This window comes from Heloderma suspectum, chromosome 2 (assembly GCF_057233095.1).
Source record: "Heloderma suspectum isolate Gila_16-S chromosome 2, 16-S_ref, whole genome shotgun sequence".
NCBI lineage: Eukaryota > Metazoa > Chordata > Lepidosauria > Squamata > Helodermatidae > Heloderma > Heloderma suspectum.
Window position 1 is genome coordinate 14,461,911 of NC_139459.1, and position 15,436 is coordinate 14,477,346.

At 45.7% G+C, this 15,436-nt stretch overlaps 1 protein-coding gene across 1 annotated transcript in view; it reads right to left on the bottom strand.

Moving 5' to 3' along the window:
* Nucleotides 1–15,436, bottom strand: part of LOXHD1 (lipoxygenase homology PLAT domains 1) — a 260,472-nt gene that overhangs the window by 208,813 nt on the left and 36,223 nt on the right. Inside the window, exons 6-8 of the mRNA XM_084829637.1 lie at nt 7,714–7,812; nt 3,704–3,852; nt 2,274–2,397 (exon numbers count right to left, since the gene is read on the bottom strand). Coding sequence (XP_084685763.1) covers nt 2,274–2,397; nt 3,704–3,852; nt 7,714–7,812 — 372 coding nt within the window. The remainder of the gene's footprint in view (nt 1–2,273; nt 2,398–3,703; nt 3,853–7,713; nt 7,813–15,436) is intronic.

Genomic DNA, 15,436 nt, shown 5'->3' on the forward strand with positions numbered 1-15,436 from the left:
AAGTCACTGGAAAAGACCCTGATGCTGGGAAAGATTGAAGGCAAACAGAGAAGGGGACAGCAGAGGATGAGATGGCTAGATAGCATCACCGATGCAATGAATATGAACTTGAGCACTCTCCGGGAGAGAGCGGAGGACAGGAAGGCCTGGCATGCTATGGTCCATGGGGTCATGAAGAGTCGGACACGACTTAACGACTGAACAACAACAACTCTCAGAAGGACTTATATTGGATTTTACCCTTAGTTGACAAAGTTGACTTATTTTCACTCACCATAGTTGATTAGCCACAGTGTAGGGTTCAGACCCAAGGCCAAACCATGGTGAATCCAAGATGGAGATGGGAGCTTCCCATCTCCTCAGGGCCATGCCTTGTTGCAGCTCAGCCTCATAATGCCAAACCATTATATGCGAACTGGGCTGGTGTAACTCTTCAGGCTTAACCAGCATTCTTCTCACTATGTTTCCATTATATCTTCCTTAAAGGATGCTACACACTATACTGCGGGGGTGCAGAACATCAGGCCTGGGGTCCAAATCCAGCCCTCCGGGGTTCCCCCGAAGACCACACCCCCTTCTTCTGACTCCACCCTCTTTTCCCCAACCACCAATCATCTGGTGGTTTCCCAGCACAGTTGTTCCCCATTCTAAAGGTCGAAATGCCTTTCCCAAAGGCTTAGTTACTGGCAGTAAAAGCTAAGGTAAAATATATTTGTACATAAATAGTTTTATACTATGTTATTATATTGTATTTTTAGGGTTTTAGTGTTTGTAAGCCACGCAGAGAGCTTTCTCTATTGGATGGTATAGAAATGTAATAAATGAAATCAATGAAGGAATATGCTAGTGGGTTTTAATATTTCTGACCCTCACCTTTTGCCCCTCCCCTTTTGCCTTTGGCCCCACCCACCACTGGAATGCAGCCCCCAAGAGCTTCTCTGAAATGGAATTTGGCCCTTGGGCTGAAAGAGGTTCAACACCCCTGCTATACTGTGTGTATCTGACGTTCTACACTATATGCAATGCAGCTAGGGATGTACGAAATTGGCCTTACCTGGCTCCGCTGGGTTCGGAGGTGCTCCGTCCCTCCCCCCGGAATCCTCGCCGGCCGGCTCCGCTCCACGGGGATTCCACAGAGCTGCCAGCCAGCTCCGCCAGCAGCCTGACATCCAGCCGCTGGCTAGCAGGGACGCAAATGGCGGCAGCCGTACCCGCCGCCATTTGCATCCCTGTAGTCAGCCGTGATAGGCTACGTAAATCTTTACATAGCCTATCACATCTGACTTAAAAAAAAAAAACATGCGCGTACGCAAATGGCGGCGGCTATGGCCGCCGCCATTTGCGTTCCTTATTTTGGCCCATCTTAGTCTACGTAAATATTTACATAGACTAAGATGCTGAAAATAAGGGGACCGCAAATAGCGTAGCGGACGCTATTTGCGTTCCCCCTTTTATTCGCCGTCTTAGTCTATGTAAATATTTACGTAAACTAAGACGGGCCAAAATAAGGAACACAAATGGCGGCGGCCATAGCCGCCGCCATTTGCGTACGCGCGTTGTTGTTGTTTTTAAAGTCAGACGTGACAGGCTACCTAAAGATTTACGTAGCCTATCACGTCATTTTTTGTTTTTGTTTTTAACCTAGCCATGATAGGCTACGTAAATCTTTATGTAGCCTATCACGTCTTTTTTTTTTTTTAACACTGGAAATGGCGGCAGTGGCAGCCGGTTGGAAGACTGGCCGCCGCAGCCACCGCTGCCGCCACCGGAGCCGCCGCTGCCCGGAAGATCCACGCCAGGTAAGTCTCGTCCCGGGGGGGATCTGCAGGGGGGTGGCAGGCCGTTCCGCCACGGAGTTCAGGGGGCCGAATTCACTGGCATTCGGCCTCACCGAGATCCGTGGCGGAATTCCCTGCCATCCCTAAATGCAGCCTAAATCTAGTAGCAGAAGCCCTATCTTTTGCCCCCACGTATTGGAAGGGAAGAATCCCTTGCTACAAAGGAGAAACCTTCAGGGCAAGGGGAAGTTGTTTCCTGCTTTTTCTTTTTCTTTTCTTTTTGAACTGCTCAGATGTGTGCTCCAGCCAGAGAACACAGCCTGACATTTTCTTAAGCAGCAAGAAGTCCCCAAGATACCAGGGTGTTGCTGCAGGGGGAAAGTACAGCTTTGCTTGTGCCCGTTCCCTAGTTGTCCTGTGCCTGAATGGTCCATCTTTAACCCAAGCTCAGCTTAGCCTTGCCTTTCCATCACCTGCAACCACAAATGCATGTACCTGTCGCCTCTGTTCCTCCCACTAAAATATCTCGCTGAATTTTGCCATCGTCTTCGTCCAGTGCAAACCAACGGTTGCATGGGAATTCGTACACGCATTTGTTGCCAATGTCTTCGATGATAACCTAGGGCAAGAGCAGGTCTTCATGTGAACAAGGATCGAACCACAACATTAGATTATTCTATTGCGCTCAATGTGGGGTTCCCTTTAGGCCTGGTCCGGAAGCTGCAACGGGCGCAGAACACAGCTGCAAAGCTACTCACAGGGGGCTCTTTTCAGCAGCATGTTACACCTCTGTTAAAAGAATGGCATTGGCTGCCGATGAGCTACTGGGCCACATTTAAGGTCCTTTTGTTAACATATAAAGCCTTAGGCATCACCTCACCCCTTATGTCACCCCTTGCAGTCCTCACAAGGAGTCCTGCTAACGGTGCTGCATGCTCCTGAGGTTCACCTCCATAGTGCCTGTAACAGAGTGTTTAGTGTTGCAGCACCTGCCTTCCGGATGTGCTCCTGGTAGTGTGACCATGTGTCCTTTTTTGCAGAGGACAGTCCTCTATTTGAAGGGCTTCCAGAGGACTGTCTTCTATTTTGAAAATGTCTTCTTTTTGGAGGGTTCTCTGGTCCAAGTCTGTTATAAAGACAAAGAACCTTCAGAAGGGAGAGCTGAAGGGTCTTGAAGCTGTCCATCGACACTTAGTACCTGGACAGCAGACTGAGCAAGGCACACAGGTCACCTGGTCTTCCACACTATATTCATTCATTCATTCATTCATTCTTTCATTTCATTTCATTTCATTTCATTTCATTTCTATACCGCCCAATAGCCAAAACTTTCTGGGTGGTTCACAAAAATTAAAACCAAACGGCACACAATAAAACAATTTAAAATATATAGAACATTAAAACCACAATATAACAATACAACCACATTAAAACCTAGCAGCAGTGCAGGAATTTAAAATACAGATTTAAAACAGCAAAGCTAAAAGTCTAGAAAGCTATGGTGAGATATACTGTAGTTCTATTGAACATAATAATTATTCCTAAATTTGCATCTGTACATGCAAGTTAGCATATGCAAATTGTCTTCTACAAAGGGGCTACTGAAGTGTCCAGCATCTTGTGGAACCAGAGACACATTGGGACACTTGGCCTACTGCAAAGCTGCAAGCAAGAATTCCATAATTTTGGTTGTTGCATTTATTGTACTGGGCAATTGCTGTATGTTCTGCATAATTTTAATTCTTGCTAAAGACGTGTTTGTTCAGTTATACCTTTGCACGTTTTATTCAAATTAAGCCCCATGCAGGTGCCACATTGCCTATCACTGGCACAGAAGATACTGAGCAAGAGGTGGACTGACGGGCTGACTCAAAATAAGGCAGCTTCCTGTGTCCCTAGAGAGAAATAAGCACGTCTGTACAAACCTTGGCCAGGAACCAGCCAGCTGAACCTCCCTTGTTATTGTGGCCGATGGTAATTTTCCGTAACCGTCCCAGATTGGGTGCATCAAGTGTGAACTTGTCTTCTGCGCCTTTCTCAAAATTGTCCTTGTCATTGTCCAGCTTCCGCTCTCCTAAGCCCCAGAACACATTAAAGGACAAGGTTAGAGGAGAAATTAGATGCAGATGTATACATATGCCAGGTACTCTGAGCTATGAATATAGCTTTAGGTGAGCCTGCACCTGGGATTTCAGCTGGAGACCCGTGAGTCTTGAACCTCATTGTTACCACTGTTAAAAAGATTTATAGGCCGCCTGTCAGGGGAAATCTTCCCAAGACAGCATCCACAGTTAAACCATAAATCATAATGAAACACTGATAAAACAACAACAATAAAATATCAACATTTTACCAATTAAAACCAGTTAGCACCATCTGCACAATGGCATCCAATAAATAAGCTCAATTATAGGCCAAGATGAAAAAAGTCTTCAGGACCTGCCTGAAGACATGTAATGATGGGGCACAGAGGATGCCTAGGCCCTTGTATGGGGTCAGGCCTCAGAGCTGTCTTCAGGTACAGAAGTGAATAGGAGTATGCAGAATCCACCTCTGTGATTGGCTGGCAGTATGAAGCCTCTGGATTGGCCAGGACTTGCATGCATACTAGGAGCAGAGAAGGCGCTGCTTAACAGAACAGAGCCTTCTTCTGACTGACTGCTGCTTTTCTAGCTTCTTGCTCAAGGGACCTTCAGTTGGAGATCCCACCACCCTGGCCTAGATTTGAGTATCTTAGCCTGTCCCCCAACAACACATATATAAGGGGATCAAAAATGTGGATGTGAGACACTTTTTCCTAGGCTGGAAACAGGCAATGTATTAAGACCGCTGAAGATGGTACGACATTGCATCATTTTCTGTGAACACACACGCCTCTTTTGTCTCACTGTGTCCTCTGATGAAAAAAAAGCGTTTGCAGGTTTTTTGTTTTTCTTTATTGAGGCACTACAAAAGCCTGCAAAGTCTGTGAACAGATATGCTAGTGGGAGCAACTCAGCCTCTCTCATAGCACCTTGAACTCGCTGGAAAAGCCATAGAATTTCTGAATTCAAATTTATCCACATCATCTAGAAGAGCCTCAGGCAAAGACCAGGAAGAAAAGACGCAAGACACCAATAGTATCTAGACGTCTGATATCTTCAGATGACCAGAGCTGTTTCATACGTTGGATATATCCAATAAGAAAGGTATATACAACATGCCAGTGGTGTATAGATGGCCACATATAGTATTACATCTGGGTTTCTCCTGGTATGTACACACACACACACACACACACACACACATACACAATCTACAGCCGGCCCTAACTCCCAGTGCATGTGGACACCGTAAAATTTGTTTGTTTGCTGTTGTTAGGATCTACTTGTAATTGCGTATTATTTTCTTCCTGGAAGTGCTTTCCATCTAGGGACAGAGTAACATGTGACATGGTCTTTGAGCACTTTAAAGATGATGAAACAGAGATACCCTAAACACAGTGGAATCGCTAGCCCACCTCACTCAGAAGCCATTCCCTCCCAGCTTTTGAAATGGAGATCAACTTATTTCAATACAGCTTTCTAACTTGGCTGCAAAGGACAAGACTGAGCTTGGAAATTATTTTAGTACTTATACTTTAGAGACTTGGAGGAGGAAAATTTGGGACATTGTGCTAGGAACATAGGAAGCTGCCTTATACATAATCAGGTCATTGGCCCATCTAGCTCAGTATTGTTGACACTGACCGGCAGCAGCTCTCCAGGGTTTCAGGCAGAATGTTTCCCAGCCCTACCTGGAGATGCCGGGGATCGAACCTGGCTGGGACCGTCTTTATGCAAAGCAGATGCTCTACCACTGAGCCACAGCCCCTCTCCATGAACAGATAACATGAATATATTCACATGTTACAGGAAGCTTTAGGAAGAGAAAGTCCAGAAAACTGAATTTTTATTCAAATTTTTAGGAAAAATTGAACTTTGTTTATTCAGTATTGGAATTCGATGACACCAAGAGCAATTCAACATGTGTTCTCTATGGTGTAAAACAATAAGGAAAACCTGATCTGACAATGTAGATATTTTGGACAGGCAGACTTCAACTATGATACATGGTCCGCACCCCACTCCCTTTTCATTTGTTTTTCATTATTACAATTATATATACTATTTGTAGAAAAACAAGCTTTACAGTACAATCCTAGGCATATTTGCTCAGAAGTAAGTCCTATTGAGTTCATTTGAACTTACTCCCAGGTAAGTTTTATATAGGACTGGAACATGCAGAGACCTTTGACTATTGGCTAGTATAGAAATGTAATTAATTAATAAATAATCATTTAGCACAGCAGACCCGAGTGGGATGGGGACCAAAAAAACAATGAGGCTGATCTAATACCTCGATCACAGCCCTATCCTCCAGGGAAGAAAAGATGGACGGGGGGTGGGGGGAGACACGGTGTTTTTTTCCTACTCTTCTCTGGTGGAGTGGGTTTTTAAAAGTTCGCAGAGCAAATTTTCCTGCGCATAGGTGAAGGGCCTTGCTCCAAGACACCCAAGGAATGCTCCATTTTGGGGCTTTCTTCCTGCTACCACCACTGGTACTGATTCACCCACGTGCAGTAGTAGCCTCTGCCATGGCTGAGCACCCAAACACATGCCAATGGCACTCCTCTCCACAAACAGAGACTGGTTGAGAAGCGCAAGCACCACATCCTAACCCCCTCCAGTCATCAATGGGGGAGATGTGGGATTGCACTGCTAGTCTGCAGATTAGTCAATGAACATTTTAACTGGTGGCCGGGGGACAGTTCTGCAATCTGTGAAAGCAAATTGCAAAGTGATGCCATTGTGAATTAACGGCATACTTTTCTGAGTTTGGGGATGGGGTGGGGGGCTCTTTTGATTTGATGTGTGACTGTAACAGGTCATGAAAAGGAAATATTAAAGATTACTTTTCTGTCTACTAAGGAATAGTAGTTTTCATTTATTACATCATATGTTATCTTACACTCCCTTCAGTATCTCAAAATGGCACCTACCCTGAGGTATGGTAATATGTAACTGTATATAAATTCAATGGGTTCATTTATTAATCAACCACTCTTTAAACGGTATATGATTGATCAAGTAAAATTATTGTCAGTTGAGAGACTCAGTATTTTGTCTTGATAGTTGTTTAACATATGACTGAAATGTAATTTGAAAGGGCAATTTCTTGCAAAATTCTAAAAGGGCAGCCATGCAATACACGCAGGGCGCAACTCGCCACAATTTGCTCATTTCACTCGCTTAGCATGCCACTTTGGTTGTGTGAATCAGCTCTGGATCGCCCAGGCTTTGCAGCACTTTGAGGAACAAAGATGGGGTTGGAAATTATTGTATGTGAACCACCCAGAGAGCTTCAGCTATTGGGCGGTATAGAAATGAAAATAAATAAATAAATAAATATTTGTTACCCCACCTATCCTCTAAGGAGCTTCGGGTAGAATACAAAGCTCTCTTTCAACACACACACACACACACTGCATTTTATTCTCACAACAACCCTGAGAGGTAGGTGATGTCAAAAGACTGGCCCAAATCTACCCAGTGAGCTTCGTGGCTGAGTGGGGATTTGAACCTGGGCCTCTGTGGTATTTGTCTAACATTCCAGCCACTACACCATTCGTCTCCAAACTGGTGCCCTCCAGATGTGTCGAAATGCAACTCCCATGATCCCCTCCCAGCATAGTCATTGGCCATGTTGGCTGGGGATGCTGGGAGTTGCAGCCCAACACATCTGTAGAGCACACGCTCAAGGAAGGCTGCTCTTGAGCTATGTTGAGCCAGCTCTTGGAAATCATGCCAGAAGCAATGCACCTTTCCCAGAATCACAGCAACCTCAATTTTGTTCATCACTCGGCTACTTGGTTTGCTGCAGACACCAAAAGAAACAGTTCATTGGGAAATGCTACCTGTGTCTCCATTCTGGCCAAAGATGTTAATGAAAACGTCAGCATCTGTTCCACTGCCACTTACATCGCCTGTAAACACTTTGACCACATACTTGTTTACTGCAAAGAAACACAACAAGCCCGTTAGCCATACTAGATAACGATGGACATTAGATGCATAATAAAAAGCAGTCTGAGGCAACACAAAACACTTTTTCGTACTAGTGGCTTACTTATGAACGAGGAATCGACCACTCGGTGCTCCAAATGGACAAATCTGTCAGTTTTGCTTTCTCCTATATTCTCCCACTCTAGTAATTTAGCCGTAACGGGTTAACAAGACAGATATGGGGCACATATGAGCCTTAAGCAAGAGTTTGCCTGCTCACGTATAAGGCTAAAGTGAGGAGGGGAATGTGAATGCACACATAAGCCCCGCCCCCAATGCCCCCACATGCCTGGCTGCCGCTTAGAGCTCTGGAGCCTTTCTACCCAAGGCTTGTATTGTGCACTCGTAATTCCTCACTCATAGTAGTTGTGGGTCCTTTACACGACATCGTCATCCTCCTGGGCCTCTCCCATGCTTTGCAACCATTATTACGTGTGTTTTTTTCCTAACAAGCAAAGTCTAGTATTTTTTTCTGAATGGCATTATAGAAACCTAGTGTAATTGTGCAATTCCACTATACCACAGCACCACCTAGTATGGTGTAGTGGAACATATAGAAAGGAAGAGGGGGAGAAAACTTTGAAAAAAGCACATGCAAAGGAGCCAACCTTAATCGCAAAGAATCTGGAAGCAGAAGCCTTGGTAAAGGTGCAAGTTAAAAGCCTCATTTAGAAAAGCTCTTCAACATTGATCAAAATCATGTTGATTCCTTATTGGGATTTCCAATAACAGGAACTCTGTAAGTGCATTTAGCCTAATGCATTTCAAAGCCCTTTTCACAGACCTTCACACATTACTGGCTTCTGGGTAGCCAGGGACATTGGGGGCAGGGCTTATGTGTGCACCCATGTCCCCTTCCCCACTTTAGCCCTACATGTGAGCAGACAAACACCTGCACAGGGCTATGCTTGGTACGAGATAAGGTTGCCACTTACACATCACCAAAAAGAGGACAAAAAGGGTGTGAGAGTGCATAAAATCTGCATATGCTGATTTATATGTAGAGGTGCCAATTTGGAAATAATTACTATAATTATTAGTTTCAGGAATTCTTACCACGGTAGGGAAGACTGTGTGCCTGCTGAGTCTGCTATCCAGGTATTGCTAATTGTTGATGAGCCGCTGTTCTCCCTCTTTATGGCTCTTTATCTTTAAACTGGGCAAGAAAGGACACTTCCAAGAAAGGGCTGTCCTCTGATAGCCCTCCAAAGAGAGGACTGTACTCTGCAAAGTAGGACACATGACCGCCCTTGAACAAAGTCATCAGCTGGGCAGCACTGAAGATCACATGATCACATGAGCTTCCAGAAAGGTCCACTCAAGAAGTCAAGATGTGAGATTGGCAAGGGTCCTTTTTCTTTCCTGAACTAGCCACACCATAAAACACGGCAGCATTGATATGAAGCAGTATCATGGCTGGGCCATAGGCAGCAATGTAAGGTGAGGCAGGAGCCATGAGACGAGCCAACAGTCAGGACCAAAGAGAAAGAACAAACCAGGAACAACCAAGGGCTGGCCCTCATGGGGCGGGGCAGATCCCCCACCTCAGGTTGCAGAGTGGGAGGAGCAGTGAATTGTGCATTCCTCCCACCCCCAGCAGGACAGCCTGCCACTGCTGCCTCATTCCAGTAAGGCGGCACTACAGTGGGTGCTCTGGAGAGCCCCGCCAGTCGCTTTCCCACCATGGAATTTGCTGCAGGAGGAGAACGGTGCCTGCTGGGCTCTCTGGGACAGATGCCCATCCAGCAGTTGCTCCAGAGAGTCCTGCCAGTCCCACTCTCCCAATGTCGCAAATACCGCAGCGAGAGAGTGGCCTGGGGGGCGGGGCTCTGTACAGCAGCTGTTCATCCTCTGACTTGCTTTGAGATCCTCAGAGTAAAACAGAAGACGAGTGGCTGTTCTCAGAGCCGGAGGGTGGATGGGCTCTCTGGAGAGCTGCATTGGCCAGAGAAAGCAGCCAGTGTGTCTCTTCAGAGAGCCAGCCAGGCCCAAATCCCTGGCTCTGAGGGAGAGGTGTCTCTGGAGATCACCTGTACCATGGGTGACCTCCAGGGATACCCCTCCCACAATGCCTGGCTCTGAGGAAGGATCCCCTCGGAGCCAGGCATTTGGGCCTGGCTGGCTTTCTGTAGAGCCACACTGGCTGCTTTCTCTGGCTGACATGGTTCTCCAGAGAGTCTGCCCACATGCCCTCTAGCTTGCACTGAGAGGACTCTCAGAGGGCATGTGGCGCCGTTGGCAATGGGGTGGGGTTGGGGACACAGCGGCAGTGTGGGACAACATGGCAGCAATGAGGTGGCGGCGACGGGGGCGGGGAATGTGGCCACTGTGCTCTCCTGCCTCAGTTGGCGGGAGGGCTGCAGCCAAGGAAACACACTAGACCTCAGGAAGACATCGCTGTTCAAGCAATGCTTAACTGGAAGCTCTCTTGCACTCCTTCCTGTCCAGGAGGAACCAATGGGCAGCCTGGTGGGCAGAGTCAAAAAGTATTTCACTGAAGTGCTGCCATCTGCGGTTCAATGGTTCGCTACGTGTGGCAGCAGCTGTACTCAGACCCTGACAAAAAGGCACCAACCACATAAAAGACACCGCACCAACACTGCACGTGTCTATTCAGAAGTAACGAGCAGAGGTCAAAGGGGGCTACTTCTAGGTAAGTTGCACAGGATTGCAGCTAACTCTCCTTGTTCCTTTTACTTGCAACTGAACCCAGAGGCAATATTTTGAACCATTTTGATTAAAACCAGGTAGGGCCACTACCCAATTAAAATAGTAACTGGATTAGAATTAGATTAAAATATTTTGATTACAATTGGGTAGGGCCACTACCAAAGGTTGTTCCAGGGGCCGGATTCAGCCCATAAACCTAGGCTGAGCCTGGTCATCTCTGATCTGGAGAGCTGACCTTTAGCCATGGCTCTTGGAAGGCTGCTGTTTGGCATCCCACCAGTAGCAGAAGATCAAACTCTAGCTTTGAGCCGCTCTTGCAGCTGTTGGTCTGGTGTTAATGCAGGAGAGAGAACTAAGGAGGGGCATTTGTAATGCCAATGAGCATTCTAGCCAATTTGGGTTTGACATTCTCATGACGAACTGGATTGAAAATGTGATATGGGTCCATGGGTGAGAGAACTTTGGAAGTTCACTTAAAACTTCCCAAGGATTGAAACAAATCCTTTTCAGCCGTCCATCCCATCCCTAGAATGCAGAGCAGTGCATTTGCTGGTTAGACAGACATTAAATTGCCTTTTAAGCGAGTTTTCTTTCTGCAGCTGAACATGTGGAGCAGAGCACTGAGCAAAAGCCAGAAAGTTTCTGGTTTGGTTTTTAAATCAGAAGACTGTGCAAGAAAACCTGTATCTAAAATAAATCAGGATTGCCTGATATGAAAGGAATCAAGATGACTCCATATCTAGATTAAAAATCCTTCATCAAGGGAAACTCATAATTAACATTTCTAAGCAAACTGAAGAGTTAGACAATAAGAGCCATAAGGTTAATTTACTGTACATAATGTACCTGATGGGCCTGAGGGGAAGCAATTCCTCATTTAATATTGAAAGTTAGAATGCCTCTCTCTTTGGAGTGAGGGATGCAAAAGGCAGGATATAACGCTTTTCTTATCTTGAATCTTAGAATGAGCATTGGTGGGTCATCTTGATTAATCTTTAAAATAACAGTCTGAAGAGAGAGGATGCTATTGCACTCATGTCCTACTTGTGGGCTTCCAGTAGGCAACTGGTTTATTGGGAACAGACTGCTGGACCTAGATAGGCATTTGAGCTGATCCAGCATGTTGTTGTTGTTGTTCAGTCGTTCAGTCGTGTCCGACTCTTCGTGACCCAATGGACCATAGCACGCCAGGCCTTCCTGTCCTGCGCTCTCTCCCGGAGCGTGCTCAAGTTCATATTCATTGCATCGGTGATGCTATCTAGCCATCTCATCCTCTGCCGTCCCCTTCTCCTTTTGCCTTCAGTCTTTCCCAGCATCAGGGTCTTTTCCAGAGAGTTTTCTCTTCGCATTAGGTGGCCAAAATATTGGAGCTTCAGCTTCAGTATCTGTCCTTCCAATGAGCACTCAGGGTTGATTTCCTTTAGGATTGACTGATTTGACCTCCTTGCAGTCCAGGGGACTCGTAAGAGTCTTCTCCAGCACCACAGTTCGAAGGCATCAATTCTTTGGCGCTCAGCCTTCCTTACTGTCCAGCTCTCACAGCCATACATTACTACTGGGAAAACCATAGCTTTGATTAGACCGACCTTTGTTGGCAAGGTGATGTCTCTGCTTCTTACTATGCTGTCTAGGTTTGCCATAGCTTTCCTCCCAAGGAGCAAGCATCTTTTAATTTCATGGCTACAGTCACCGTCTGCGGTGATCTTGGAGCCCAAGAAAGTAAAATCTGTCACTGCTTCCATTTCTTCCCCTTCTATATGCCAGGAAGTGATAGGGCCAGATGCCATGATCTTAGTTTTTTTAATGTTGAGTTTCAAACCAGCTTTTGCACTCTCCTCTTTCACCCTCAACAAGAGGCTCTTTAGATCCTCTTCACTTTCTGCCATTAGGGTGGTATCGTCTGCATATCAGATGTTGTTGATAATTCTCCCAGCAATCTTAATTCCGACCTGTGATTCATCCAACCCGGCATTTCTCATGATGTACTCTGCATATAAGTTAAATAAGCAGGGTGACAATATGCAGCCTTGTCGTACTGCTTTCCCAATTTTGAACCACTCGGTTGTTCCATGTCCGGTTCTTACTGTTGCTTCTTGACCTTTGTGCAGGTTTCTCAGGAGACAGGTAAGGTGGTCTGGTACTCCCATCACTTTAAGAATTTGCCACAGTTTGTTGTGATCCACACAATCAAAGGCTTTAGTGTAGTCAATGAAGCAGAAATAGACGTTTTTCTGGAATTCTCTTGCTTTCTCCATGATGCAGCGAATGTTGTCGATTTGATCTCTAGTTCCTCTGCCTCTTCGAAACCCAGCTTGTACTTCCGGTAGTTCTCAGTTCACATACTGCTGAAGCCTAGCTTGTAGGATTTTGAGCATCACCTTGCTGGCATGTGAAATGAGCGCAATTGTGCGGTAGTTTGAACACTCTTTGGCGTTGCCCTTCTTTGGAATTGGAATGTAAACTGACCTTTTCCAGTCTTGCGGCCATTGCTGAGTGTTCCAAATTTGTTGGCATATTGAATGCAGCACTTTAACAGCATCATCTTTTAGGATTTTAAATAGCTCAGCTGGAATACTGTCATCTCCGCTAGCTTCGTTGTTACTAATGCTTCCTAAGGCCCACTTGACTTCACTCTCGAGGATGTCCAGCTCAAGTTCAGTGACCGCACTATCATGGCTATCAAGGACATTACTATCATGGCTATCAAGGACAATAAGATCTTTCCTGTATAGTTCTTCTGTGTATTCTTTCCCCCTCTTCTTAATCTCATCTGCTTCTGTGAGGTCCCTGCCTTCTTTGTCCTTTATCATGCCCGTCTTTGCACAAAACATTCCCTTGAGATCTCCAATTTTCTTGAAGAGATCTCTAGTCTTTCCCATTCTGTTGTTTTCCTCGATTTCCTTGCATTGTTCATTTAAGAAGGCCTTCTTGTCTCTCCTTGCTATTCTCTGGAACTCTGCATTCAGTTGGATATATCTTCCCCTTTCTCCCTTGCTTTTTGCTTCCCTTCTTTCCTCAGCTACTTGTAAAGCCTCCTCAGACAGCCACTTGGCTTTCTTGCATTTCTTTTTCTTTGGGATGGATTTTGTTGCTGCCTCCTGAACAATGTTACGGACCTCCGTCCATAGTTCCTCAGGCACTCTGTCTAGCTCTCCTTATATTAATTCAAAGAACTGTTTGGAGAATTCAGACCTTATGATGAATGATTCACCTGTTCAGATTCCAGCTGACATTTAGGAAATGGAGACATTTGAGATTTTTCACTTCTTAGCTTTAGCAAATATTAATTACAGGTAGATTTCCCCTTTAACTTAATAATTTTCTTCAAGGTTAAAACTGCTTCTGTGAACAATCCTGACAAAGGAAATAAGTTTATTTCAATGATTACAACCTCTGGAGGTAGCTGGTGAGTGTTTATAATCAGGCCTTTCCTGGATGCTTTCATTTTGTATTACTGGAATTGTTTACTGTGTATATTACTGGAATTGCAACGTTCACATTGTAATATTCCATCGGCTGTGTTTTATGTTTGGTTTATTGTACACACACACACACACACACACTACACTTTGGGGACTTTGATTATGCATAGGCTATGTGTCTGTCTGTGTTTAATATATGTTGTAAAATAAATGAAATAAAATACTTTCAACAAAATTATCTTTGTTCTCATTTTCTCTCCTGGAGAAATTGCTTCTCTGGTGAACTTTCGAGATGTGGCTATAGTTGCCTGCATATAGTTGCTGCATATTGATCATATGCAGGAGAAATCTCATATTTAATGGGCAAGAGGAGAGGTACCAGCAAAGATCCTTAATACATTTAGGGAGCAATCCTATGGCCGCTAGTCAGCGGCTACATGGCCATAGGATATGTGGTTTTCCAGGAACTGACCTCGGAGCCTGCACTGCAAGGTCGGTTCCCAGAGAACCCCCCTTCCCCCCCTTCCGCTCTGCCTTGCAGGCATTGCGGAACAGCCCTGTGCTCCACACTTGGAAGAGGAGCATGGAGCGGCCAAAATGAGGCATTCTGTGGGGTGTTCCGGGGCAGGGAAGGCAGAAATGCCGGTACGACACATCCTATGTGTCGTCCGGCAGCCTCCTCCCCCACTCTGCCTCTCTGCGGCTAGACAGCTGAAATCAGCTATCTAGCCACAAATGCAGGGCAGGAGAAGTGCGGAGGGAATGATCCCCTCCATCCTTCTCCTGCCCTCCATTGGATAGGCAGTCGCCACCAAATTCAGAGGCAGCTGCCTATCCCCATAGGATTGCGCCCTTATTCTTATTATTAATTTATGCCCCAAGGATTTAACAATCCAAAATGCAGGGTGAATTTGAGAAGGCGAATGAAATCAGGGAGGCCTCCAAACAAGGAAGTCTTGTAGTTATGGGCGACTTCAGTGACCCCCCCATTGACTGGATAAATTCCTGTTCTAGTCACAACAAAGAGGTTAAATATCTCAGTGCCCTAAATGACTCTTCCCCTAGAAGAGCTGGTCATGGAATCAACCAGAGGGGAGGCGACCCTGGATTTAATCCTAAATTGTGCTACCCAGGACCTAGTGCAAGATGTGAGTGTCACTGAACGAATTAGAAACAGTGACCACAGTGCTATCAGATTTAATGACCCTGTTAACACATAACACTAAGCCATGATGGTTATGCCTTTTGAGCTAACTATGATCACATAGTGTGTCAAGTGGAGGGCGTTTTTCCCAACCACGGTGGCTACATAACCATGGTGTAACCGTGCTCACTGATCACATGCTGCAGTAGGGTTAGTGGCCCCTACCATGGCTTAGCGTGTTGTCTGTCGGGCCCCTGTGGTTATCCCAGCGCTGGCATAACGCTCTGCAGCAAGAACAGCTGAAAACAGTGCCGCTGCTCCTGCCGGCGCACGAGAGTT